The sequence below is a fragment of the Lampris incognitus genome, chromosome 11 (assembly GCF_029633865.1).
Source record: "Lampris incognitus isolate fLamInc1 chromosome 11, fLamInc1.hap2, whole genome shotgun sequence".
NCBI classification, from domain to species: Eukaryota; Metazoa; Chordata; class Actinopteri; order Lampriformes; family Lampridae; genus Lampris; species Lampris incognitus.
In genome coordinates this window covers 6354625-6378578 of record NC_079221.1, presented here as the reverse complement: position 1 = coordinate 6378578, position 23954 = coordinate 6354625, and the positions used below count along the sequence as shown (strand labels likewise).

The window sequence follows — 23954 nt, the reverse complement described above, 5'->3', positions numbered from 1 at the left end:
GAGACCAACTGCACTTCTCTACCACTAGTGACTGATGTCGGTGGACTGTGCGTGAGATAGGACTAACTCCGAGGAATAGACCTGCCCGGTATGTGTTGTAGCATACTGGTACAGGACCGGAAGAATGTCGAGTCCTGAACACTGAGAGGTGAATCTGCCTCAGACCACTTGCATTGAATGGGGTGAATAGTATCAGCTTTAAAAGATTATATCAAATGTTATTTTTTTATTCGTTTCTCTCCCCCCCCCCCCCTAATCTTGAGATTATGCAAAAGTACTTTAAAAGGATTTTGGCAGTCTCCGTTTCCATGCCAACGTAGCCTGATTTTAGAAAGAAATAGGCACAAATTTTGCTTCTTTTGAAACATGAATTCCTCTTTTATTTCCCCCCCCCCCCTTTTCCTTCCAATTGTGCGTGGCCAATTACCCCACTCTTCCAAGCTGTCCCGGTCGCTGCCCCCCCCCTGAGGGCTGCAGACTACCACATGCCTCCACCGATACATGTGGTTCATTTCACCTGACAGTGAGGAGGTTCACCAGGGGGACGTAGCACGTGGGAGGAGCACGCTACCCCCCCCCCAGTCCCCCCTCCCCCCTGAACAGGCGCCCCGACCGACCAGAGGAGGCGCTAGTGCAGCGACCAGGACACATACCCACATCCGGCTTCCCACCCGCCAACTAGGAGTGTCTGTAGGGACGCCCGACCAAACCGGAGGTAACACGGGGATTCGAACCGGCGATCCTCGTGTTGGTAGGCAACGGAATAGCCGCCACGCCACCCGGACGCCCCAGAACAGAGCTCCTTTTTATTTTACTTGTAATATTTCTTTTACGTGGGGGTCAAAGAGTACAGTTTCTTTGCCAAGTACACTGGCCAGACTAGCTTGGGGTGAAATGTCCGGTTTCAGCTCGCAAGACGGTGTCTGTTAACTTAGAAGGTTGTGTTGTTTATGCCCAAATTTAGACTTTTTCTGTCCTGCAAAGTAAATGTGGTAGAACGCATAGTTGATGTGAATGAGGAAAGAGTAGAGTGCGCACACACACACACACACACACGCACACACACACACACAGTCGACGTGACGCTGGACAAAGTCGCAGACCTGTGTCACCAAATGCTGTACCAATGATTTGCAATGTTGTTTTTCTTTTTTTCTGCTCTTTTCCAACAAATGACTTCACATTTCTCATACGTTGAGTGCCATGTTACCCCACCCCCCAGCCCGTTACATAATAGCACCTTTTTTTTCTTTTTTAGATTTTGTAGTTTGATTGTAGGTATGTGTTGCACTTTGTATTTTTTTTTTTCTGGATTTAAAGAAAATGGTACTTAACTAGGCTGCATTATGTTTTATTTTACAAAGTTATTCCATTTCTTTTGTGTGCATGGCAATAAAGCAGTGTTATCATCACAACTCGTTTCTCAGCACGGGTGGGGCGATGCAAAACATGTTAATTACTCACCAGCAGTGTTACGGGGGGAAAAAATAAGATCTGCTGCTGCTTTTTTTTTAATCAATAAATATGCATTAGGTAACCTGGACAACAGTGGTTCTCAGTTGGGTCCTCAGGTACCCCCAGTACTGCTGGTTTTCTGCTCATCACAGTCACCTGTTGGACCTTCGGGGTCGTCCCGGGTCGTCCTCTGTGTGGAGTTTGCATGTTCTCCCCATGTCTGCGTGGGTTTCCTCCGGGGGCTCCGGTTTCCTCCCATGGTCCAAAGACATGTAGGTCAGGTGAATTGGCCGTACTACATTGTTCCTGGGTATAAGTGTGTGTGTGTGCGTGTGTTGGCCCTGTGTGATGGCCTGGCAGCCTGTCCAGGGTGTCTCCCCGCCTGCTGCCCAATGACTGCTGGGATAGGCTCCAGCATCCCAGCGACCCTGAGAGCAGGATAAGCGGTGCGGATAATGGATGGATGGATGGGTGGATGGACATTCACCTGTCGTTCCAAGTCTCAGACCACCGAGTTGAGGCTGAAACATCTGGACCAGTGAATATCATGAATTACCTGGGAGGAAGAATAGAAAATCAACAGTACTGCTGGTACCAAAGGACCAGATTGAGAGCCACTGACTTCAAAGCTACAACCCTGAAGATTTGTCATGTTTGTTCAGCCTGACGCCACCTGTGGTGATGCCGGTAGCTGAATCGGTGTTGGACCACTGCAATTCCAAGAGGTCCATTTAGAAAACGATACGTTGCTGAGGTGCAGTGATTGAATCCGAGTTATAAGTAATGTTGTGGTGTCTGCTGGTGAAGGTCTGCTACCAGCCGGATCTGCTCGGGAGCCAAAACAACTTTAATTCTTGGACTTCGCTGCTGCTTGTCTTGTCCGTGCTTGTCTTGTCCATGTGTGTCTTGTTCGTGCTTATCTTGTCCGTGCCTGTCTTGTCTCGTCCATGCTTGTCTTGTCCGTGCTGGTCTTGTCCGTGCTGGTCTTGTCCGTGCCTGTCTTGTTCGTGCTTATCTTGTCCGTGCCTGTCTTGTCTTGTCCGTGCCTGTCTTGTTCGTGCTGATCTTGTCCGTGCCTGTCTTGTTCGTGCTGATCTTGTCCGTGCCTTTCTTATCTTGTCCGTGCCTGTCTTGTCTCGTCCGTGCTTGTCTTGTCTTGTCCGTGCCTGTCTTGTTCGTGCTTGTCTTGTCCGTGCCTGTCTTGTTCGTGCCGGTCTTGTCCGTGCCTGTCTTGTCTTGTCCGTGCCGGTCTTGTTCGTGCCTGTCTTGTCTCATCCGTGCTTGTCTTGTCTTGTCCGTGCCTGTCTTGTCTTGTCCGTGCCTGTCTTGTCTCGTCCGTGCTTGTCTTGTCTTGTCCGTGCTTGTCTTGTTCGTGCTTGTCTCGTCCGTGCTTGTCTTGTCTTGTCCGTGCCTGTCTTGTTCGTGCTTGTCTCGTCCGTGCTTGTCTTGTCTCGTCCGTGCTTGTCTTGTCTTGTCCGTGCCTGTCTTGTTCGTGCTTGTCTCGTCTCGTCCGTGCTTGTCTTGTCTTGTCCGTGCCTGTCTTGTCCGTGCCTGTCTTGTTCGTGCCTGTCTTGTCCGTGCCTGTCTTGTTCGTGCTTGTCTCGTCCGTGCTTGTCTTGTCTTGTCCGTGCTTGTCTTGTCTTGTCCGTGCCTGTCTTGTCCGTGCCTGTCTTGTTCGTGCCTGTCTTGTCCGTGCCTGTCTTGTTCGTGCTTGTCTCGTCCGTGCTTGTCTTGTCTTGTCCGTGCCGGTCTTGTCCGTGCCTGTCTTGTCCATGCCTGTCTTGTCTTGTCCGTGCCTGTCTTGTCCATGCCTGTCTTGTCTTGTCCGTGCTGGTCTTGTCCGTGCCTGTCTTGTTCGTGCTGATCTTGTCCGTGGCTTTCTTATCTTGTCCGTGCCTGTCTTGTCCGTGCTGGTCTTGTCTGTGCCTGTCTTGTCCGTGCCTGTCTTGTCCGTGCCTGTCTTGTCCGTGCCTGTCTTGTCTTGTCCGTGCCTGTCTTGTCCGTGCCTGTCTTGTCCGTGCCTGTCTTGTCCGTGCCTTTCTTGTCCGTGCCTGTCTTGTCCGTGCCTGTCTTGTCCGTGCCTGTCTTGTCCGTGCCTGTCTTGTCTTGTCCGTGCCTGTCTTGTCCGTGCCTGTCTTGTCCGTGCCTGTCTTGTCCGTGCCTGTCTTGTCCGTGCCTGTCTTGTCCGTGCCTGTCTTGTTCGTGCCTGTCTTGTCCGTGCCTTTCTTGTTCGTGCCTGTCTTGTCCGTGCCTTTCTTGTCTTGTCCGTGCCTTTCTTGTTCGTGCCTGTCTTGTCTTGTCCGTGCCTGTCTTGTTCGTGCCGGTCTTGTCTTGTCCGTGCCTGTCTTGTTCGTGCTGATCTTGTCCGTGCCTTTCTTATCTTGTCTGTGCCTGTCTTGTCCGTGCCTGTCTTGTTCGTGCTTGTCTTGTCCGTGCCTGTCTTGTTCGTGCCGGTCTTGTCCGTGCCTGTCTTGTCTCGTCCGTGCTTGTCTTGTCTTGTCCGTGCCTGTCTTGTCCGTGCCTGTCTTGTCTCGTCCGTGCTTGTCTTGTCTTGTCCGTGCCTGTCTTGTCCGTGCCTGTCTTGTCCGTGCCTGTCTTGTCCGTGCTTGTCTTGTCTTGTCCGTGCCTGTCTTGTCCGTGCCTGTCTTGTCCGTGCCTGTCTTGTCCGTGCCTGTCTTGTCCGTGCCTGTCTTGTCCGTGCCTGTCTTGTCCGTGCCTGTCTTGTCCGTGCTTGTCTTGTCCGTGCTTGTCTTGTCCGTGCCTGTCTTGTCCGTGCTTGTCTTGTCTTGTCCGTGCCTGTCTTGTCCGTGCCTGTCTTGTCCGTGCCTGTCTTGTCTGTGCCTGTCTTGTCCGTGCCTGTCTTGTCCGTGCTTGTCTTGTCTTGTCCGTGCCTGTCTTGTTCGTGCCTGTCTTGTCCGTGCCTGTCTTGTCCGTGCCTGTCTTGTCCGTGCCTGTCTTGTGCGTGCCTGTCTTGTCCGTGCTTGTCTTGTCCATGCTTGTCTTGTCTTCTTGTCCGTGCCTGTCTTGTCTGTGCCCTCCAGGTGCGTTTTACTATCAGAAAGTTGAGCTTCATCCTAAAAACCCCAGCCGAAACTGATTCTGAATTCTGTTGGGTACCATCCACGGCCTCCATTCCACTGAAGTCCGTCAAAGCTTTTGAAAAGAAAAATCAATTTTTGGCAGAAGAGGAAATATCTGCTATGAAGAACACCACGTTTTTTAAATCATCATGGCAGCAAAGTCTTCCAGGAAAGACCACGTTTTGTTCTTCGTCTCAGACCGTATTCTGACCTCGGTGTTGGAAAACACAACCTTTGACAATTTTTGAAATACATTTTGATCAGAAATGAACTGAACATTTATTTTGATATATTTATTTTTTTGCATGAAGTAGGTTTGTTTGATATTTTCAGTTCTGTGCGGCCTGACATGATGGAGATGATGCATCTAAATGAGAAGCATTTCTAGTTTGCAGGTGAAAATAGTTTCCTTCACATCATTTGTCTGGCGGTAATAAGTACGAATTATCAAAACAGGCTGTAGGAAAAAAGTTTTGAATGTAATTGCAGTGAATTCGGGGGGGGGGGACCGCAGGGGCCCCCGCAGCCGGGGCGCGAGCCCGTGTATCCCGCACCGCGGGCGACATCGCTAACCGCTCGACTAAAGGGTTCCGCCCTAAACGGTCCCACCCGTTAGCTAAGCGCTAACGTGTCTACTTATTCGTGTACACTACACTACCCGCCTCCTTCGGGAAACGCTTCCGATGGCCTCACTGTCCTTCACGATCTCACCAGCCCACTTCTGACCCTTTAGTCGACTGATTAACGTTGTCGCCCGCGGTGCGGAATACACGAGTTCGAGTCCCGGCTTCGGGGAGCAGCCACAGGAACCGCCGCAGCCGGGACGCGAACCCGTATCTCCCGCACTGCGGGAAACATCGCTAACCGCTCGACTAAAGGGTCCGACCCGTTAGCCAGCGGCTAACGCGTCTACTTATCCATTAACGTTACACTACCCCCCCCTCCTTCGGGAAGCGCGTCCCCGGCCGAACCGTCACAGCCGGGACGCGAATCCGGGTCTCCTGCGCGTTAACTAGTCTCGACAAGTTAAATATAATTGAATAAGTAGACACGTTATAGGTGAATAAGTAGAATTTATTCGTGTACGTTACACTACACCCCGCCGGGATAGGGCGTCCCCGGCCGGACCGTCACAACCGGGGATCCCATTTCTGACATCAATGTAGCGAATTCGGGGGGCAGCACGGCTGGACCGTCACAGCCGGGACGCGAACTCGTGTATTCCGCACCGCGGGCGACAACGTTGACCAGTCGACTAAAGGGTCCGACCCGTTAGCCAAGGGCTACCGAGCCTATCCATCCTTGATCGTTACAATATTGTAACGTGCATGGATAAGTAGACACGTTGGTCCTTGACTAACGGGTCGGACCCTTTAGTCGACTGGTTAACGTTGTCGCTTGCGGAGTGGGAGATACGGGTTAGCATCCCGACTGTGGCGGTTCCTGGACTGCCCCCCCCCCCTAATTCGCTACAATATATATAGTGTAAACTACTAATAAGACACGTTAGTCCCTAGCTAAAGGGCCCCTTAGCCGAGCGGTTAGTGATGCCGCCCTGCGGTGCAGTACACCCCGCATCGAATCCCGCACCGGGCAAGAAAATAACCGGTTACATTGGTAGCAGCGGCGGGATCCGGAAGTGTGCAGATCCTCAGAAGCCTCTTTGGAGCGCGGGAAGAACAAAGCGCGAGGGCGCGCTTCCGGGAAGGGTGACGACTGTAAACTACTAATAAGACACGTTAGCCCCTAGTTAACAGGTCCGACCCTTTAGCCGAGCGGTTAGTGATGTCGCCTTGCAGTGCAGTACACTTCGTATCGAATCCCGCACCGGGCAAGAAAATAACTGGTTACAATAGTAACCACAAATGTGTCTTACTTGTATTTGTTAGGTTTCAGAGGGGGTGAGTTAACTCGTTTATGCTATGTACCGTAGTTGCACAGCCACTAACTTCTACTTTAACATATCTCTAGAAGGACGCGGGTTCTGTGAGAAAATACTGTAGTGAATTCGGGAAGCAACCACAGGAACCGCCGCAGCCGGGACGCGAACCCGTATCTCCCGCACTGCGGGAAACATCGCCAACCGCTCGACTAAAGGGTCCGACGCGTTAACCGACGGCTAACGTGTCTACTTATCCATGCACGTTATACTACCCCCTCCCCTCCCTCGAGAAGCGCGTCTGTAGTGTGATGTACACGAACAAGTAGTGTCGGACCCTTTAGTCGAGCGGTTGGCGATGTCTCCCGCGGTACGGGACATACGGGTTCGCGCCCCGGCTGTGACGGCCCGGCCGGGGACGCCCCTCCCGAAGGAAATTGGAGCCGTCGCAGCCGAGACCGAACTCGACCGAACGTTAACCAGTCGACTAAAGGGTCCGACCCGTTAGCCAAGGGCTAGCGAGCCTATTCATCAGCGGTCGTTACAATAGTAAACGGGGAAAATGTGATTTTCTTGACAAAATGAAAAAAGGCCATATTGCATAAATGAGTGCACGCGCCTGAAAGTTGCACAATATAACCTGATAAAAGCTTTTGTGGCGCTACAGCAATTGATCAGCAGATGAGGCTTGTTGAACCATCACCCTCAAACAGATGTAACTGGTTGACAATTAAACCGGGCCTATTGAATCACTCTGACTTGATGCCGACAACAATGACGCCACATGGGCGAGAGCTGTCTAGACTGGAGACTTGAAAGAACATTATTTCATTGCCCAAAAGAGGACAAGGGTACAAGTGGATTAGCAAATCACCGTTATTAAGTCAGATAGCAAACGTGATAAGAGAACTTCAAAAAGGATGGACTTGTGATAGGCTCCCTGAAACGTTCAGGCCTTCACCTCGTGATGGGCAATTTTCTCTGAGAAAAGTGCAGGAGAATCGCAAAGGGAGCGCCTCAGAGCTGACAACTGTGGAAAGCCAAACTGGAGAGACCGTTTCATCTCACACAGGAGGACGCACCCTGCATGGGAGTGGACTTGCATGGTTGTCCGTGCAAGAAGCCGCTGCTGAAGCCAAAGCACAAGAAAGCCCGTTTAGCCGTTGCCAAGGTCCATATCGACAAAGGTGAAGACTTTTGGGAACCCATGCTCTGGTGTGATGAGACCAAAGTCAACCTTTTTGGATTTATCCAAAAATGTATGACATCATATGCGGGCGGGGGGGTACAGTCAGGAGTGCATGGTCCCCACAGTGAAGTACAGCGGTGCTGACGTTCTTATACAGCGATGTCGGGGTGCTGAAGGTATGGGAGCGTTGTACTTCATCTATGGCATCATGAATTTGCAGATGTAGCACAATCCTGAAAGGGGAGATGCTACCCCCTCTCCACACCGTGGGTTGTCAGGCACCTTTTTCCCCCCAACATGACAGTGACCCCCCCAACATTCTTCCAAGGCCACTGCTGCATTCTTAAGGAAGAACAAGGTGAAAGCGCCGCAGTGTCACCTGACCTCAACCCTCACCTGTGGGGGGTTTTTAAGAGACAAGTTGAGCAGCACTCCCCATCAAACATCAAGCCACTCGAGGAGGTCATCCTCCAGGAGTGGAACAGGATCGATAAAACATGTCGTGAACTAGTAAACTCGATGCCAAGAAGGGTCAGTACAGTACTTAAAAGTAATGGAGGACATATTAAGTACTAGAATACTGCACATTTGTAGAAGTGAATCAATAGTCTACTCATTTTTCACAACCCTTGATTTAAGTAAAGTTGCTTGATTTACTTATTTTAGTTATTGGTGACGTCGTGATTACGTATATGTTTAATAAATGTCATCTTTCCATGAATTGTAATGGTGATCATGTAGAAATAGATCTGTTCAGGGGGGGGGGTGCTCATTGCTTCTGTGTACTATGTATCATTTTAAGAAGAGATTTTGAGCATGCTATTGTATAATTTAGTGGAACAGGAACTACAGACTGGGACCCAAAGCACCCCATAATGTCCTCAGAATGACATCAGCTGCAAGGTGTGGATTGTCTCATATTTGGCGTCTATGTATCGTGGATCAAACCCTGACGGTGACCATTATTCACAATTCCAGTATTTGTGGATTAGCCACAAGGACATTCGTTTGCATCGTAATCGTCAGGATTGTAGATTTTTAACACTGTCGCCAGTCTCGAGTCTTGGAGTTCCTCTGCTCACCGAGCACTGCGGTGTTGGAACTTGTGAATTTAGGCGACTGAGGAAAACTAAAACTGAACATTTTGTCGACACTTGTGGCTTGTCTGACGAAGTTATACAACAGTAATATTCGAATACCTTTTGTTGGGTTGTGACACTTTTCTTACTTTTTCCAAATGAAACGCAGGATACTGTCCTAATTTAAAACTTCAGGCATCCTCAAATAATCCACTGGCAATGAGGCCCTCTATCTTTCAGTGACTGCAAGTACATGAAGTTACATAAATGTTCCTGCATATCACACACTTCCAGCGGAACCCCTAAACACTATCATGGGTTCTTTGGCCCGTCGGCACGGTGGCGCGGTGGTTAGCGCTGTTGCCTCACAGCAAGAAGGTCCTGGGTTCGAACCCCGGGGTTGTCCAACCTTGGGGGAGGGGGGGGGTCATCCCAGGTCATACATACTCTGTGTGGAGTTTGCATCTTCTCCCCGTGTCTGTGATGGGGTTTCTCCGGGTGCTCCGGTTTCCCCCACCATAAAAACAAAGGCATGCATGTTAGAGTCAGTACTCCTGTCTGTGCCCCTGATTGAGGCATGCCAAGACGAACTGGAGTCGATCCCGGGCGCTGCACAGCAGCTGCCCACTGCTCCCAGCTACGCAGCTAGGATGGGTTACATGCAGAGAGGAATTTCCCTACAGGGATCAATAAAGTATCCATCCACCCATTATCCAAACCTCCCATCCTGCTCCCAGGGCCGTGGGGACGCCGGAGCCCACCTTAGCAGCCAGCGGGCGGCAGGCGGGGAGACAACCTTCCTGGAATGTCAAAGTGACAGTGATTTTCCTGCACGTGTAAATGTTAACCTCGGAGCATCCATTAGGCGAGGGAGGTAAATCCAGTGGAAGTCGGCCTGTTAACACAGTCGACGCCAAACCAAAACAGTCGATCGGTAGGGAACGGTAGCCCTCGGCGAATACCTCACAGCAAGTTTTATTTATACATCCAAAAACAAAAGATCAAATTTGTCACACTATATACAGATATTACATACAGTGTTTATACACATATTACATAATTTGTACACAAGAAAAATATACATAAAAATGTAAACCTTTGTATACAAAAAAATACCTTAGACAAATTAAACAAGGACCATTAACAAAAGGTGACTAGAATATTAGCTCATCCTATCATCTTTAAAAACAGTAATACAGTACATTCAATGAGTATAGGAATCTGTCAGCCATCTCTGAACTCAAGCAGTTGCACGTGCCTGCAAGCCCTGTTAGTTTTGCTCCGTGTGGTTTGTCGGGAGAGTAACCCTCTGCTGCGGCCACTAATCTCATGCTATGTGAAAAACAACAGTATTGCCTTGCTCACCCGAACTCAAGAGACATCCCACCCGAACTGTAAGGGGCGTCGTCTTTCCGGCGATGGACGACTGTCCTTTTCTGGAGCCGCGTGCGTGTCACGCTCGGTAAGGTCTTCCCTCTTTGGAACCGAGAGAAATAACGGCGCCTCCTCACAGCTGGAAGCTGGGATCTGCTGCAAGCCCGGTGTCCGTAATAACCGCAGCCATGCCTTCTAACAAGGGTCCAAATAAAAAGGCAAAAAGAGGGGGTGGGGGGGGGGGGGACGTGAAACGCAACCGGCATGATTTTTAGTCCTATGTTGAAACATAACAATCCGGATGTGTTTTAACGCCACAACATTTACATTAACAAAAAGCGAGCGATGCATATTTGGAATTTCCACTGAGAATGAAGTCGGAGGTCGTGATCGAAGGGAAACGCTGATATGATGCTCAATGAAAGGTCGCTGCCCCCGTGCGATCCAAGACCGCCAGCACTCAGCGGCAGCCGCTTGCTGCAGCTTAACAACTGTCAAAAGATGTCCGTCAGAATATGAAGACAAAGAGACGGCGAACACTACAACATGAACCTTCCTACTTTTGAGAGAAACCTGCGAGCATTTTGACAGCCATTAAAATGAAGAGGCATTCCACAATACACAGGCTCCACTGAGTATTTGCCCCTTCAGGCAAATCTGTAATTTTCATATTGGGCTATACAAATAAAATTGACTGTGTTGCAAATAATTTCAATCCAATGTTATTCAACAATTAACCAATAAAACCCAATGTAAAATGCAGTTGTTACTCTACACACCTAAAACCCAACAGCGTCCGAGTCCGATCGTGTACATTAAGATTTCAGTCCAAACCCAAGGCCGTGCTGCTGTAAGAGAAGCTACTAGACATAAACGACGCGCCCGGCAGCGTAAAAACCATCCTCGTGTCCTACACGTACATGGAAGCACGGGCTCCAGATGACCACGCGTTACTGGCCTTACAAGCCACCTGATAGTTGAGCTTTAAGAGAAGAGCAAACGTCTCTGTACCTCAGACACGCTCGCTTCACCGGTCCACACCGTGGCGACACACTACCACACAGACGGCTGACAGGGGACAAAATACACACGTCCACATACCAAGTCACTTTATCCATTAAACATCATTAAGGAAGCTTCCGCTTAGTCTTAACTGGGTAGGCTGGCCGCCACGTCTAGGAACGAGTTTCCTCCACAGCTGAGTAGTTGAAAGCGAGAGGCGCTTCCCCTGAAGGATCACGAGCTTGTCCCTAAAAAGACCACTGTACGCCGAGACCAGAGAGCACCTTTCAAAACAGAGAGTCGAAGCGCCTGGCTGTGGTCGTCATGACCCCTTGCTGTCGTACCGAGGCTTATTGATCTAGCCTTGGACGCGTGAGCCATGTGAAGGAGGTCCAACCCGATTGGTGGTCTGTTTGGAGAAAACAAGTTTCCCCATTCCTCCATTCAAAACGGGTTTATGACACCGTTACCAAGGCCCGAAAGTATTCCTGGTCCGCATCAGCCTGGGTTACACGGTGAAGCTACATTTATTAAGTGGAGAACAGCACGATATCTAATACTACGAGAGAATGTCCATGTGTTTATTGCTTTAAAAAAGATTCACCTTCAAGTGTTTACCAGGCCAACCTTATAGAGCCCCACAACCTAGGGTGAGGTCAGAGAGTTCTTGACGTCTGAGCAAACCAATAAAAGAGCATATATATATAATATATATATATATGTATATATATATATATTATATATACACACACACGCGCACGCACACACACACACACACACACACACACAATATAAAAACAGCCGTTTTAAAAGCAGTTTGGTAAATTCTGTTTCTGTGAGATCTGACTGGATAAAACTCTATTTCATGATTAACAGTTAAAACGTTGCTTCAAACATTATAATGGATCACAAATATATCAACCTATACTCATGGGCTTCCACTGGGTGACTGAAGCTATGTGTGAAACAAAATGCAATGATTATATGAGCAAGGCAGGATAATTTTGATCGTTATGAGACAGGACTTGACTGGCAAAGCAAACTTAACTTACCACTGATTGAGGCTTCTGAGTCAATGAATTCTGGAGCACTGTTTTTGTCACTATGATAGGAATAATCTCTACTAAGGTCCTTCACACCAACGTTCACCAGTTCATTCAACCATGGTGCCACCATCACCACAAGTCTACCTAACAGTCACCCCCTGCTGGTGAAACCACAAGGCAGCACAGATTAAACCAGTGGACTCACACTACACACTTACACCCTTAAAAGTAGACCAGCGGGCCATTGATTAATTAAAAAAAGAATTAAATTAAATACTAAAGAAAAATTGAGGTTGTGCAAAATCAAAGATCAAATAGTGCACCATTACCACATTTCACACATGTAGTAGATGAAGAAACGTGTTAAAATGAGATGCAAGTTGACTGGATGTTGAGTGACTGTGAGCCCACCGACTGTCCTACAGCTTCCAGATGCAGCCTGCTCTCAGTTACTCTGGGGGAAAGGGGGTGTGGCGCTGTTGGCACTTGCAGCAGTGGCACTCGCTATGGTGAAGCCAGTGGGAGGAGCTGTGGAGCTGTGGCTGGGTTGCACATCTTTAGGGATGCCGCTGTGGGAGGCCAACTGGTGGCCGAAGGCCGCGCTGAACTGAGGGAGCTGTTGCTTGGGCTGTGTGGCGTTCAGAAGGTCATGTGGTGAGGAAGAGGAGGGTGAGGGGGAGGGTGACGGGGCTGGGGTAGTCGTTAAGCCTGTCAGACCACTCTGGGGCATCACTGAGAGCGCAGCTATGGGCTGTAGGGTCACAGAGTGGGTGGTGGCAGGGGGAGTGGACAGGGAGGTGGATATGAGGTGACTCTCTGGTCCTATGAGGTTACCAAATTGTGCGGGGTCAGTGAGGGGCAGAGGGAGGTTGTTCCATGAAGAGCGTGGGGGCCCTGGCACCCCACTGAGAGGGGCTTCCAGCAGAAGGGGTGTGTCTGTCTGGAAATTGGTGGCGCTGGGCGAGGATATGTGGTCACTGTATGGCGATGGCACATGCTCACTGCTGTAGTGGCTGCCTTGGGGAGATGATGTGGGCACATCCGACTTGGCCAGGACGTGGGACGTGTGTGTCCGGGAAAACGTTCGCTCTGTTAAGGGGCTCTGTGTGAGCAAGGTGGTGGTGGTGGCGGCTACTGTGGAGGAAGATGAGGTCAGGTTAGACACAGAGGTTGGGGGCTGTGTAGAGGGCTGAGATGGCAGTGAAGGAGGAAAGTGACTCCCAGCAGGCTGTAACAGGTTGTCCTCCAGCTCCAGGCTGGTGAAGTTCTCAGGAGGGAGGCGGCCGTTCAGCAGGTCACCCATGCCCCCGGGCTGAACCGGCCCTGGGAACACGGCCATGGCTCTGTGGTCCACTCCCTCAGATGGGGCCAAGTCCCCCATTGAAGTCAGGCACACCAAAGAGTCTGGGTAGGACCCCATTGCCTGCAGTGCACGCACCAGCTCCTCTGCCTCCTCTGTAGTAGGCAGAAGTTCCCCGTTCTTACCTGCACATGCACACAACACATATCCGACACGTGTCATATTCCCATTGCGTACAGTGACAGACAATACAACACACAAGTGAGATGTGCGGGGATGTTAAGAGAATGACTTGGATCAAGTACCTTCGAACAAGTCAAAGTCCTGCAAGTCATCAGGGAGCCTGGATAACACGTCGGACAAATCTTCCTGGTTTAGCTCCAGGTCATTTGGAATGTCTGCTATTTCATTGGTGATATCATCAGGGAGTTCATCTGCACTCAGGTCAGGGGTTGAAGGGCTCCTGCCGTAAGGAAAAACATTTTTTACAGAAGAAATAATACAAGCCACTACATCGGGAGGCATGTAATTTATTAGTCTATGAATAACAGGTTCTGCTTGACATCAGATCTGGTGTGAAAAGATGTCCCTGCTCAGTGAATTGAATCAAGACACCTGTCTATTCCTCTCTCTCTCTCTCTCTCTCTCTCTCTCTCTCTCTCTCTCTCTCTCTCTCTCTCTCTCTCTCTCTCTCTCTCTCTCTCTCTCTCTCTCTCTCTCTCTCTCTCTCTCTCTCTCTCTCTCTCTCTCTCTCTCTCTCTCTCTCTCTCTCTCTCTCTCTCTCTCTCTCTCTCTCTCTCTCTCTCTCTCTCTCTCTCACACACACACAAACACACACAAAAACAGACCTGATGCTGGGGTGTGAGGGCATGGTTAGGCTGGTAGAAGGCATTCCCAGGTTCCCCTGGGGCAACGCGGGAGGATGGGTTTCTGGGGCCTCCGTGGCCCTCTCCTTCTCTTCTTCTTGTGTTTTTTGGTGAGCGCTGGGGGTTTAGTCTTTTTCCGTGGCTTGCGCTGCTGCTGCTGGTGTTGCACTCTTCGGTTACCATCCCCACGCAAGAAGTTATCCTGCGAGGATCACGCCAGTTGAGCACTGTCATTACTGAACTGTAAACAATAACTTAGGCCTTATATAACATGAAGCGTCGTGTTCAGGTTTCATTACACCCACCATCTTTTTGGCATGCTCGTCACAGAGGGGTGTCTGGTGCGTGATGTCAAACACGGGGATAGAGCACTGCTGACCATCTGCAAATTTGGCTGTGCAGCTAGAGAAGAGCTGCTGGGAGCGATTCAACAGGATGTCTATGAAGATGTATGAAGGAAAATCAACAGTACAGTCGACAGAGGGATGATGATCACGTACAATATGGGCAAAAAATGTGGACTTCTACAGACGAAACTATTTTCTTAAACAAGTAACAGAGTAACAGTGCCGGGCGGGGAAGCTGTGCAAAGGATACGCTGAAAGCAGTGTCGAGTGAAGGGCAGAGCTCTGTTGTTGCAGGCCAGGCCCTTGGTGCTGCCAGTGCAGATTCCTGGCTCTGTGTTCCGCTGCACTTCTGGAACTCCACTAAAAACAGACAAACAGAGTCCAGGAATGAGCAGACAGCTACCACATCAGCAACACTCCACCAGCGCCTGGCACCGACGCGGTGCTGCGTGTATCGGTACATTTCAAATTAGAAGGAGCATGACTATTGTAGAAAACCAACAAAGTAGTGAGACCAGGGCTTTAAACTGTGACCAAACTGTTCCCATATGTGACCACTTTTTATAAGAAACACGAGTCTGACTTCACCTGGTTACACAGTGCAAATGAAGTGAAACAACATCCAAACATAGGTATTGATGTTTTCAATGCATTTGGTGAACTTTTTTCCCCCCTTCCTTCTGAACTCCTGGAGCCTACGATTAACACCTTTGCTTGTCTCACCTGCCTCTTGGTGTGCCGTGGTTACCTTGACAATGCATTTCAAACAACATTGGGAGCTGTCAGAAAACAGAACACCCTTATGACTGTAATAAAGCTGCCATTAACAGACGTTTAAAGAGTAGGCAAGCACGCCATTTTAGCCCATCTCCACCTATTCACCAAGTGGAAAAGATGGAAAATTAGGTATAGCTCAAAAGGACGGTGACGATGGTGTGTGTGGGTGGGTGGAGGGCAGCACTGTAGTAAAACACCACGCCCCAGCTTCTCAGAAGTCTACCCAGAGAGTTTAGTTGGCTACACTCCTCACATTTTATCGGTCCATCGTGCTGGACCCCATGTTTGTCATCTATGTCACATAGGTCTCGAAGTTTTACATGCCCCCATAGTACGTAGGCAATTTGGAGAGGGTTGACTGTAACATTTTCTCCCAGAAGAAAAAAAATAAGGAAAACGCAAAGACTGTCTCCCTCAAAGTGGCCATGTGATGGGTCTCCATCCATTCATCCATTATTCGAACCGCTTATCCTGCTCTCAGGGTCGCGGGGATGCTGGAGCCTATCCCAGCAGTCATTGGGCGCCAGGCGGGGAGACACTCTGGACAGGCTGTACAGGGCACGCGCGCACACACACACCTAGGGACAATTCAGTACGGCCGATTCACCTGACCTACATGTCTCTGGACTGCAGGAGGAAACCGGAGCACCCGGAGGAAACCCACACAGACACGGGGAGAACATGCAAACTCCACACAAAGGACGACCCGGGAGGACCCCCAAGGTTGGACTACCCCAGGGCTCAAACCCAGCACCTTCTTGCTGTGAGGCGACCACGCTAACCACTGCACCACCGTGCCACGTGATGGGTCTCCTTTTTGTTAAATTTATCATGAGGGAACTCAATTCTACCATCCTACTAGGCTCATACCAACATGCTTTCAGCTCAGGAAATGTAAAAAAAAGAAAAGAAAAAAGTTTATTACCTATTTAAAGTGGAAGGCGACAACTTTTTTGCTTTATCATTATGAAGTAAATGTTGATTCGACATTGTAATGGCTTTAGAATAATGACACCATCGATGTTTAGATAGTTTCGCCACAAGCCTCACTTTCACTACGCAATCCTGTATGCCACCGGGCACAATGTCTCCCAGCAAACTGGTTTACAGCCCAGGAAGTGTGTCAACCACCGAATAGCAGGCTAGGCAATGGCGGCCGGTGGAACAACCGAAGTAACTGTGGAAACAGAACCCAGTTGACGGAGGAGGCAAAGGGGACGTGATCAAAGACGAGATAAAACAAGAGTGAACCTTGGACGGGCATTCACTCGATGGAGAGCGCTTTGGGACTTGAGAGGGTTCCAAACCGACTTTCAGTTGACATTACCTGCCTACTTATTAATACTACCGGATGTTTTACTCTGCCTTTATCGTAGCACTGAGATCGGAGTTTCTAGTTCAAATTGGGATTCTTGTTGTTTCTTGCTATGGACAGTAGCCAGGCTACGTTACTTGTTCATATTAACATCAATGGACAGAAAATGTGTTCCGCTTCTGGTGTGGGAAGATGGCAGGGCAAATTCATGTCTGCGGCGGCCTCACCCCGTACTATCCATGCAGAGTCTTTGTCCATGTCTAAATTTGTCTTTGTTTGATGACTGAAGAGCTGGTGCTGGATCGGCTGGGAGAGCTTGGTCTCTGCATCCTGTGGGCCCAGGGACCTGCCTGGAGCTGTGCCCGAAGAGGTAACACCCGAGGGCGGTCTGACAGGACGCGGAAGCGGGGCAGGCTAAGCTAACTGCTAGCCCATGCAGACCGGCAATTCCAATAACACTGAGGGTGGTCTTTCGGTGGCCTTGCACTGACTGTGCTTTTAGGGTCATTGTGTGGAGCGCGGGGAGGTGTGTCGAAGGTGTCTGGCTGGGAGAGCTGGTGTTGGATCAGCGGGGGGACACTGAGGGTGTTCTGACAGGACGCGGAAGTGGGGCAGGCTAGGCTAACTGCTAGTCCATGCAGACCGGCAGTTCTGACAGTCATCCTGGCTGGCGTTCATTCTCTCAGATTGTGATTTGTTTGTTTAATTTAGATGTATGTGGTAGTTTGGATATATGTCTTCTTGTAGTTTTGGATACGTGTTTTTGTCCTTGTGTTGCACTGCTGTGGGCTGGGGGAAACAATATTTCATGAAATGAAACGACAAAGTGTTTCTGATTCTGATGTTATCACCATCTCTCCGTTGTGCAGTTTCATGTCTCCATTGTAGAGTAAATGAATGAATAAACTCGCGCTTTTTCTCCTAAGGTTTTCTTCTACTCCCCCATCCAGCCCGACGCCAACCCCCGCAGTAGTTACTTGTTTGTGTGAAGCAATAACGTTGCTCAAAACTGTTATTACTATGTAATGCACATCGTTACAATTGCCAATAATTACCAAATTCAATATAAAATTATGACAAGTTCACTTTACCCATATTGTGAAAATGCTTCTTCACAGAAACATTTAAACGAATGCACCCGTATCCTGTGTTCTTGGGAGTTGCGAGGCTCTGAGGAAAACCGAAACTGATTGTGTTTGTGACAGCGGATTGTCTTTGTGACAGCAGCGCAAACAATGATATCACTTGGAAACGCCAGGCGGGGAAAAGTTGTCTACTTCCACTTTAAAGTACACGTTAGATTAGGTACTAACGGGGAGCTGTGTTTTAAGATTACTGCAAGTGGTGTGGGCCATCTATCTAGGTCATATTTTGAAAACATAAAAATTTAAATTGTGAAACAGAATGTTTTTCCATTGGCTGTTTTTTTTTAACTTAGTTTTTAATTTCAATTTCACAACTTATACAACCAAATTCACAATTTTTCCTGCTGTTTTCCCCCCCATTTTTTCAGCTGTACCTATATGGTTTACAGATAATAAAAAAAAAGGGAATTAAAAAAAATAAAGGGGGGGGTTTAAATAAATAAATAATAACTTTTTTTTAAAAAAAAACCTTTACTTCAGCTTGAAGTGTTAGTTGTAATAGCGGTATAAATTAAAGACATTAATAAGAAAGAAAAAAAGGGAAAGGTCAGGGAGGGGAGTTGTGTACGCATGTGTGTAGTGGTACGGCTGCGTGTATTTGCATAGACAGATAAGGTGAATTGAGATGATAGAGACGCATGTATGACACAGAATGAGTACAAGGGTCTGGAACACTTCATTGTCTCAATATAGCCATGGCCGGGCTCCACCTTTTAATAAATACATCTTTCTGAAGTCTCAAAGAGGAGGTTATTTGTTCCATCTGATATATTTCCCATACTTTCTCAATCCATAAATTGTATGTTGGAGGGTCAGATTTTAACCACTTAATTGTTATGCATTTAATTGCTGCTGTTAGTAATATTTGCAAAAGGTATTTTTTTACCTCTTCCATCAATCCCTTCCAGCATTAATCCCAGTAATGCCACCTTTGGATATTTTGTGAAGTTTTGGTGGAATACTTCCTTACGTGCCTCAAACACCTCTTCCCAAAATGTTCTTAATTTAGGGCATGTCCAAAATATGTGGGTATGGTTGCCAATTTGTGTCCCACAATTTATCCAGCACCATTGGCTGGTTTTAAGCAAATAAACAATATTTCTGTACAGGTCACTTTTGGCGATGACAATAGAAAACAAGCTTAAGTGGCTTTAACGACATGAACTAACTTAAGCCTGGTGTAATGTACCAAAAAGAAAAACTCTTAAACTTTGTGTTAAAGGGTGACGATATTTCTACTATCCTTTATAACAAATTCTGTTTATCGACCTACCAACTTTTCCACTTCAAGCGAAACACATTTTTTGGATAGCTGCCATTTCCATTCAGCTTTTCCAGTTTGAAACCTCAATTGAAACACCCTGATGAAACCAAAGTGATGGCTGATTACCAGGGAGAAGTGAAAATGAGCACATACTCATCTATGTTTTTGCCACAACACTTACCAACGCCGAGGATCTCGTGTGACTATCAGTTGTAGTGTTTTGAAATAGCACGTCAAAGGGAACCTAGCTTGGGTGTTAGGGGCTGCTATTCAGTTGGGATCATCTAGCGGGCAACACCATACACCAATGCTTAGCTGAATTAGCAGAGTCCTCAGTCTATCACATTAACAGACAGAGATAAAAATACTTAGCCAGTATGACTATAGACAGGATACCTTGTGGAGGTTTGAGAGACACTGTGCAGCTCTTGGATCAGCTGCCCGGCACAGTCTGGGTCTTTACTGGCGGCGTGCAGCAGGGCCTTGCGAAAGGCATAGCGGTACCTCTTCTGACGCATGCTTGCCCTCTCCTGCCTGCACATGTGCTTATATTTCTCTCGGAGGTACGAGCAGAGCCTAAGTAGCCGTGTTCTCCGCGAGGAACCATCTTCTTCATCCAACCTGTTTCATAAACAATCAGCAAGAGTCATGACAACAAAACAGAACACCATATTACATGCGATAGCGTTAAGTGTTGCAGCGCCAACTGACCCAGCCCGCCCTCTCCAGGAGCCCTGAAAGGGTAGTTCCCTGTCTGCCTCCTCTTCCTCATCATCTGCGCTGTCCTCTGACCAGTCCAGTCCTGGAAAAGAGCTTGTTAGAGCAGCTCATTTATCTCAGCAGCCTCACACCACAATAGCTACATCCATAGTATCTTACACAGGCAGTCCAAGTTCAAAAGTCTTGCACATTTCCTTATGAAGTTAGAATAAACAAAAAAAAAAACTTATGTATTAAGTGTGCTTAATGGTTGGCAAATGCGAGAAGATGAGGCACCTAGATGAGGGAAGAGGTCTCCATGATCCTGACGTCTCTTGGCGCAGAGATGCACCAGGCGCTGTAACCTGGCCAGGCAGGCAGCAGGTGGGGAAAAAGCAGCCGGGCGCATGACCACCACATGCCGCGGAGTACTACTAGCACTGTCGCTGCAACTGGCAGGCAACTGAATGGCAGTGAATGGGGGTTTTCTGCCGACCGATGGTCCGGAGGGTTGCGCCGGACTGGGTGCTGCGTTTGGGGGCAGCCCTAGAGGCAGAAAATTGGGCATCTGAGGTGGTGCTGGATTGCATAATAATCCCTGCTGCTGTCCTGGGAGGACGAAGGGGGGCACACTGGAGTGCTGCGGGGGTTGGAGGAGTCCTGACTGCTGACGGGGGAGATGAGTGTTGAGGGGTGAGGGGGGGTGGTTGCGAGAGACAGGGGAGGGGCTAAAGTGCTCTAGAGGTGGCTGGAAGAGGTCAGTGTCAAGGTGGAGTTTCTGGTTGAACACCAGCCGACTCTGTGGTTTCTTCTTCATGGGGGCACTTTTACGAGGAGTACCCACCTCCTCCCCATCTGTGTCCTCCTCATAAAAGGCAAAAGGGTCCAGGAGTTCCCCATCTGGAAGGGATAACAGGCGCGAACAGGGGGGAGAGGGCGGCAGCTCGTCCAGACCATTGGGTGCTTTCAGAGCCAGAGAGGGCACGGTTATGTTGAGAGCCACAGACTCCAGGTGAGGTCGAGAGCGCATTTCCTCCAAGGCATCGTGCTTCTTTTTCCTTTCCTTCTTGGGGATAAAGCCCAGAACTTGCAAGTGGCTATTACAGTATCTGAGGACAAAAAGAGGGCACACTGTGAACATACTGTATGCATCTGTCACATATTCTTTCTTTCACAAATAGAATGTACCCCAAAAAAGCATCAGATGATTAGTGTGTTCACACACACACACACACACCTGCGGTCCTCAGACTTGGGGATGGGATTGGTACACCGTTGGCTGTTGTACTTGGCCACATATTCACATTGCTTGAAGGGGGCAGTTTTATCCTCCAGAACGTGCCGGATACAGAAAGCATAGCCATTTAGTCTGCGCTGTTTGCAGAGCTTTGGGCTGTATGAGCACAATGGCTTATTGTCCACCTCCGAGAAGTGTATGTGTTTGCCTTCATACATCACGTGACTCTTGTCCTTGAGAACATCAGCTGATGGGAGAAAAGTCAGGGAAAACAGACTTACACATCGCAAACACTCAACAGAGGAAGTGAACCTGCCCGCGCATGCATACATTAATTCCAAACGGAAGCAAAGAAATAAATAGTCCTCTACTCTCTACTTTAACTGAAAAGTTCACTCACTCCTTGGAAATGCAGGTATTTTGGGAGAACTAAATGAAATGTGCATTTCTGTACTGTGGTCCACAATGTCTATGGTTGCGTTTACCTTGAACTGGTACAGGTGACGTAAGGTAGTCGCTGCAGATAAACAGCCAAATGAGTCCGCTAGCCCATGTGCGCATCACTTTTTGTGGCATGTACAAAATCTAATTTCAGCACATTCCCAAAACTAATACAATATCAAAACATTCCATTTAGTTCTTAATGTCTATTCTTGTAAACCAGATAGTTTATGCAATGCAAGCTGGACCTGGGTAAACTTTAACTCCCTTCTGACGCATTTTGAACTTTTCCACACTCTCCACATCCCAACCCCACGACGTGTCACTCCCAATTCAAAACAGCCCGGCGCTTAACGCCTGTCGTGAATTCATTCAAGGTCTTCCAGCCACCCCTCGCTGTGGAGCTGAAAGTAAAGGGGACCATACCTTCATCGTTTTGGTCCTGGGCTACACAAATAAAACGGACTTGATCCCGCAACAGATCAGATGGGACCGGCTGATGAGTACGCCGAACATGTGGAGCAGCTCCTGCACGCCTCATCTGTACATGCTGGCCTTTTTCTAAAGAGGGCGACCTCGTTGGCTTTTCAAAGTGTTTTCTGCTCGTTTATAGCCCCCTTTTCTCACGATTTTATTCTCACTTTGTGCACAAAGACCTGCGCCCATGCCCCGCTTCTGTGACTCGGTTTGGAACCGTATGGTCGAGTGGAACCACACGTATAAAGTTTGACTTCCTCGCCATTTAAACGCACCTACATCGCGGCGTTATAAGACGTTATGGTGTCTGTAAACAGTAAATCACGTGACAGCAATTACACGGTTAGCTCGCCGGGCACACGTACACACAAATACGCGGCTTCGTGTTAAAAACGCGTTTGCAGGTGAAGGAGGTCGGTCGCCGAATGATGCGAAACCGCCGAGGAGCAAGAGGCTATACTGGCAACACCACGGCGCAGAGTTCAGCTAGCTCCTGCTAAGCTAGCTTCAACCGCTGGTCACTCGGGGTTGTTTCCGAGCTGACCTTTCCAAAAAAGCCCCCCTACACACACACATACACACAGTTCATAGCTAGAATAAACACCGGCCACTCAAGGGGACGCCAGCAGTGGCATTAACGACGCCAGTTTGCAGCAAAATTGTGCAGACGTGCAAGAGTTACGAACACCAGCCGACCGCCGCTTAGCTAGCAAACGTTAGCTAAACCGCTGGCGATGGACGCAAAGCGTTAATGTGGCTAACGCTGAGCCGATTGAAGTACGGCGAGCAGGCGTGAGAAGTAAAGGCAGCCTTATTCAGAGGGAAGTGCCAGCAGCGTCCTAAAATAGGAAAACCCACCTCGGCCGGGAGTCGACGGAGATGCTAACTTTCTTGCTAGCTACCGAAGCTAAAAACACAAAAAAAAACCCGGTAGGCGGTAGCTAACCAGGAAACGGAAACATCGGCGGACGGCGACGTTATAAACGTCTTAAGTTTTACATTAATGCGGCGAATGGGGGGAAAAGGCGCGCTAAGCCGTAAAATATTGTTTGTGATGATTTCCCCCGGTCCGGGGCCATCTTAACGGGACAAAAATCACCCGACGTTCGCCGCTAAATCCATTCGGACAAAGGGCCCGCACCCGGAGGCTCGAGGCCTGCTCGAGGAGGCCTTTTTTTTTTTTTTTAATCTGGATTTTTTTTGTTTTTTTGGCGAGTTACCTCGTGCGAGTTGGACAGGTCCCGACACGCGGCGTTACCCGTTTCGTGCGAAGCGCGAGAAAAAAAATAAAATAAAAGTGAAACGGCCGAGAATAGCAGGGGGGGCCTCCGTATAGCGGGGAAGCCGCGGGCCTCGAGTGCGAAGCGCGCCCGACTGGCGTCTGCGCAAACGCGGCCTTTGAAAAAAATCGAGGTCCGGGGCGGGCGGGCCGGAGACGGTGTCGCTTACCTTGAATTGGTGCGGGCTGCGTGAAGGTAATCGCTCCGGATAAACGGCCGAAACGTCTCTTAGAGCCGGCTGGCCGAGCTGTGCGTCGATATTCGGTGTTGCCGAACGCTGACCGCGATCCTCATCGAGCTCGGCGCATGTTGAAACACAGATGCATGGGAAGGTAAGATTATCCACGGCAAATATTAGCAGTAGGAAGGCTGCTGAGGGTTTTTTTTTTTTTTTGTGTGTGTGTGTGTGTGTGTGTGTGTGTGCTGGATCCACAAGCAGACTCCTCACAGCACCACTACAGGCACTGCGGGGACATGACAACGGTCCGCCGCACGACAACAACCTCTCCGACCATGTTGGAAATTCACGTTTGGGAAAAGCCACAGCGGGTGTTTGAAAAGTGCCATACTTTGCGGGCGACACCGCGGACGGACCGTGGGCGCTTTGCGTCTCGGCGCACCGTCAGACACGGACACGGCGCCGGGCACATCCGCGGCGCCGGTTCCAGCACTGCCACCTGACCCGCGCGCGGCTAGGGTCCC

General features: G+C 49.1%; 1 protein-coding gene across 1 annotated transcript; it reads right to left on the bottom strand.

Moving 5' to 3' along the window:
* Positions 1-9627: 9627 nt before the first annotated feature.
* LOC130120882 (INO80 complex subunit D) lies at positions 9628-23530 on the bottom strand. Its single transcript, XM_056289689.1, is given in 11 exon segments — positions 9628-13589; positions 13710-13867; positions 14253-14328; positions 14331-14472; positions 14576-14709; positions 14868-14977; positions 19515-19739; positions 19830-19920; positions 20115-20926; positions 21055-21301; positions 23422-23530. Coding segments are annotated over 10 exon segments (3006 nt in total). The 5' UTR covers positions 21273-21301; positions 23422-23530; the 3' UTR covers positions 9628-12549.
* Positions 23531-23954: the final 424 nt, after the last annotated feature.